The 3,254-nt window shown below is 51.1% G+C and overlaps 1 protein-coding gene across 1 annotated transcript in view; it reads left to right on the forward strand.

Annotated features, from left to right (window-relative positions):
- The window catches only part of DLX6 (distal-less homeobox 6), a 3,930-nt gene extending 888 nt beyond the window's left edge, over window positions 1-3,042 (forward strand). Inside the window, exons 2-3 of the mRNA XM_059932795.1 lie at window positions 793-986; window positions 2,791-3,042. Of these exons, the coding sequence (XP_059788778.1) occupies window positions 793-986; window positions 2,791-3,042 (446 nt within the window). The remainder of the gene's footprint in view (window positions 1-792; window positions 987-2,790) is intronic.
- The last annotated feature ends 212 nt before the right edge of the window (window positions 3,043-3,254 follow it).

The raw sequence follows: 3,254 nt of genomic DNA on the forward strand, positions 1-3,254 counted from the left end.
CCAGTGGCCTACTTTGCGTGGGGCGCCCGGTGCGCTTTGGTGACCCGGGCAGAAGCTGGCGTGGCCTCCGGCTCTGGTTAAGCTGGTGACAACTGGGCTCTTTCCCGCAGGCTTTGAGGTGTCTCCCACACCCACCCCTAACTGGGCCCCCTCCCTTGGGTTTTCGATACACTGTTGGCTGCTCCTTTGTTCGTGGAGGTGAAGCCCAGGGCTCAGCACCCCTGGGGGACAAAGTTGCCGCGTGAGGCTCAGCCTGTTCGGGTGCTGGTCTGAGCGGCTCGTTGTGTTTTGTTTGGGGTTTTGATCCCTCTCAGCAGAATCATTTTTGAACACACCGAGGGATCTTGATGCAACGGGCTTGGAGCTAGTGACATCAAGCCAACTGGCCGCAAAATCACTAGGGTGGCTCAAGCACACCTTAGGGCACTGTAAAGCCAGGCCGAGGGGCCCCGCTCCGCGGAGAGAACAGCCGCCCAGCGGCGCCGCGCGCCCCAGAGAGCGGCTGGCGCCGCCTCCGCTGCGGCAGAGCTAGGCTGTTTGCCCCGGGGCCCAGGGCGCTCCCTCCGTACAGCCACCGCGCATTATTAGAGACAGAGTCAGGGTCGGAAAGAGGCTTTTGCAGCCGCTGGGAGCACCCGGGCACTGTGAACCCAGAGAGGTCAGGGTGGCGTAGGGACGCTTCGAGGAAACCCTTATTGGCTTTGGGAAGACTCGGCGCAGGCCAGGCCAAGCTCAGGGAGACTGCAGCAGTAGCCTCACGGGTGACCGCTCCTCTGTATCCTTTGTTTGCAGATCAACAAAAAACCACAGTGATTGAAAACGGGGAAATCAGGTTCAATGGAAAAGGGAAAAAGATTCGGAAACCTCGGACCATTTATTCCAGCCTGCAGCTCCAGGCTTTAAACCATCGCTTTCAGCAGACTCAGTACCTGGCCCTTCCCGAGAGAGCTGAACTGGCAGCTTCCTTAGGACTGACACAAACACAGGTAATTCCCGAGAAGCCCGAGTATCCCTGAAATGCTGACCCCACTTTCAGATTGGGCAGGGAGCACATCAGGAGGAACTCTTGGCCTAGTCAACCAAGGATGGAAGGAGCTTAATGACAAATGCCTTAGCTCCAGTTACGCATTTTCCCGGGACAACACAGTTTGGAATAAATGACCTGGTGTTGAATACTGGATTGGATTTGCACATCCTCCCAACCCTCGACGACCCCACCCCAGCCTAGTGTCCTTTGGCGACCAAACTGATAGTTTAATCGAGTCCTATTCCAGAGTAGAACAACACAAAAGAGAACAAGTAGGAGAAAGAGAAAAAGATGTTCAGGCCAGGAGACAGAATAAGACCCATGTTTCTTAAGGATCCTTTTGTGGGCCCTGGGACTTAATAAGGATTTCAACTCATTGGCATTGAAAGAATTATGAAGTGAAAGGGGGGTGTGTTAGCCAGACAGGCATAGGTTCCAATAGGATTTAGTAAGGGGACCAAGGTGCAAACTGTTCATCCTAGGATGTGTGAGGTGAGTTTTTCTGAAAATTGCCATAAACTCAGTGGTTAAATCATCCTAGTTGACTGGTTGATGCAGGCTAAGGTACCTCCCTGGATCACAGAACTTGGGAGCAATGGCAGAGCTGGAGATCAAAGAGAAACGTGCCCAAATTACAGCAGGTGAAGCCTCAGTTAAGTACAGTTGCTGAAGTTCTCCTGTCCTACTAATTTGAAAGACATATGGGGCATTTCAGACTTCACAGGAAGAGGTTTAGGCAGGTATATTAGGACCCTGGTCATAAAGCCAGGCTGCAATCACCTGTGGTTTTTGTCCTTGTCGATTAACTTAGCTGCATGGGGTGGTAGGCCTCATCTGAAATGGGTGATCTTCAGCAAGGGGACTTCAGGTTTTATGAGACTCTTGCTGGGGAGTGATTCTGTGGTGCCTTAGAACAGATGCTCCGCAAGCTCTTCTTTTCAATTCAGCCTGCTTTCTCTTGCCATGTTGCCACTGGAACTATGAAGGGATTCCTGCTACTCAGTAACTTGTATTCCTCTTGGAAAAGCAGATTCCTAAGGCTAAGTAATTTTAAAGGTAAAGGAAGCTGTACCATAGAATGTCCTTTTTCAAATACAGTAGATCTGGGATGTTAGCTTAGATATGCTCCCTTCCTAGATTCCTGGTTCGCATTTAACTTTCAGGAGCCCTTTGACTTTTAGTGACTGCACTAACAATCAAGGCCACAGTCTGACTGAGCAACACACAAAGTAGGTAATGAGTGAGGCACAGTCCCTAATCCCTACAGGATTATGTCAGAAGAAAGATGCTCCATGTACAGTCTGTGGCATATGCAGTATATGCATAGGTATAGTCAAGGCATTTGGTTATAAATGTACAGGCTTTAATCTGTTCTTAGTCATTTGCTCACAGTACATGCAGAGATGCCAGACTATTTGAGGAAGTGCGTTCAGTTGGCTTTCCGTTTAAAACTACTTCTTTAGACTTTGAACCCAGCTATTTCATTCGCCTTTATTCTTGTTTTATTCTTATTTATGCTGTTGTTTCAAACCTAGGCTTGCATCTAACTGAAGAGTTACAATGACTTTAGGTATCCGGACAAGATACCAAGTAAATGGCGGGGGTGGGGTGGGGTAGGGGAGAGGGGAGCGGCTAGAAAGAGTTGGAGGAAGGCGGGGTCTTGAGGGCTTGGCGTTTGCGGGTTTGTTTTTTTTTTTCTCCCAACTATAGGCACCGGTTCGATGTTTTTCGGGCCTAATGATCGCTGCTGCGTTTCGTTCCAGGTGAAGATATGGTTTCAGAACAAACGCTCTAAGTTTAAGAAACTGCTGAAGCAGGGCAGTAACCCGCATGAGAGCGACCCTCTCCCGGGCTCAGCGGCCCTGTCGCCGCGCTCGCCGGCGCTGCCTCCGGTGTGGGACGTTTCTGCCTCGGCCAAGGGCGTCAGTATGCCCCCCAACAGCTACATGCCCGGCTATTCGCATTGGTACTCCTCTCCACATCAGGACACGATGCAGAGACCACAGATGATGTGAGTTATCCGAGGGAAATCGATACCCTAGGGAAACGTCTGAACAAGGCAAGGAGGATCCGGGACCTGCTTGCATCTGCCAAACCGAGCCGAAGGAGCAGGCTTGGGAGGACTCTTATGTGTGGCCAGACCGTCTGGGTGCTTGCTCCCTCCCTCTCTCCTCCTCTCCCTTCCCCTCAGTCTCTCTCTCTCTCTCTCTCTCTCTCTCTCACTCTT

This window comes from Balaenoptera ricei, chromosome 9 (assembly GCF_028023285.1).
Source record: "Balaenoptera ricei isolate mBalRic1 chromosome 9, mBalRic1.hap2, whole genome shotgun sequence".
Taxonomy (NCBI): Eukaryota; Metazoa; Chordata; class Mammalia; order Artiodactyla; family Balaenopteridae; genus Balaenoptera; species Balaenoptera ricei.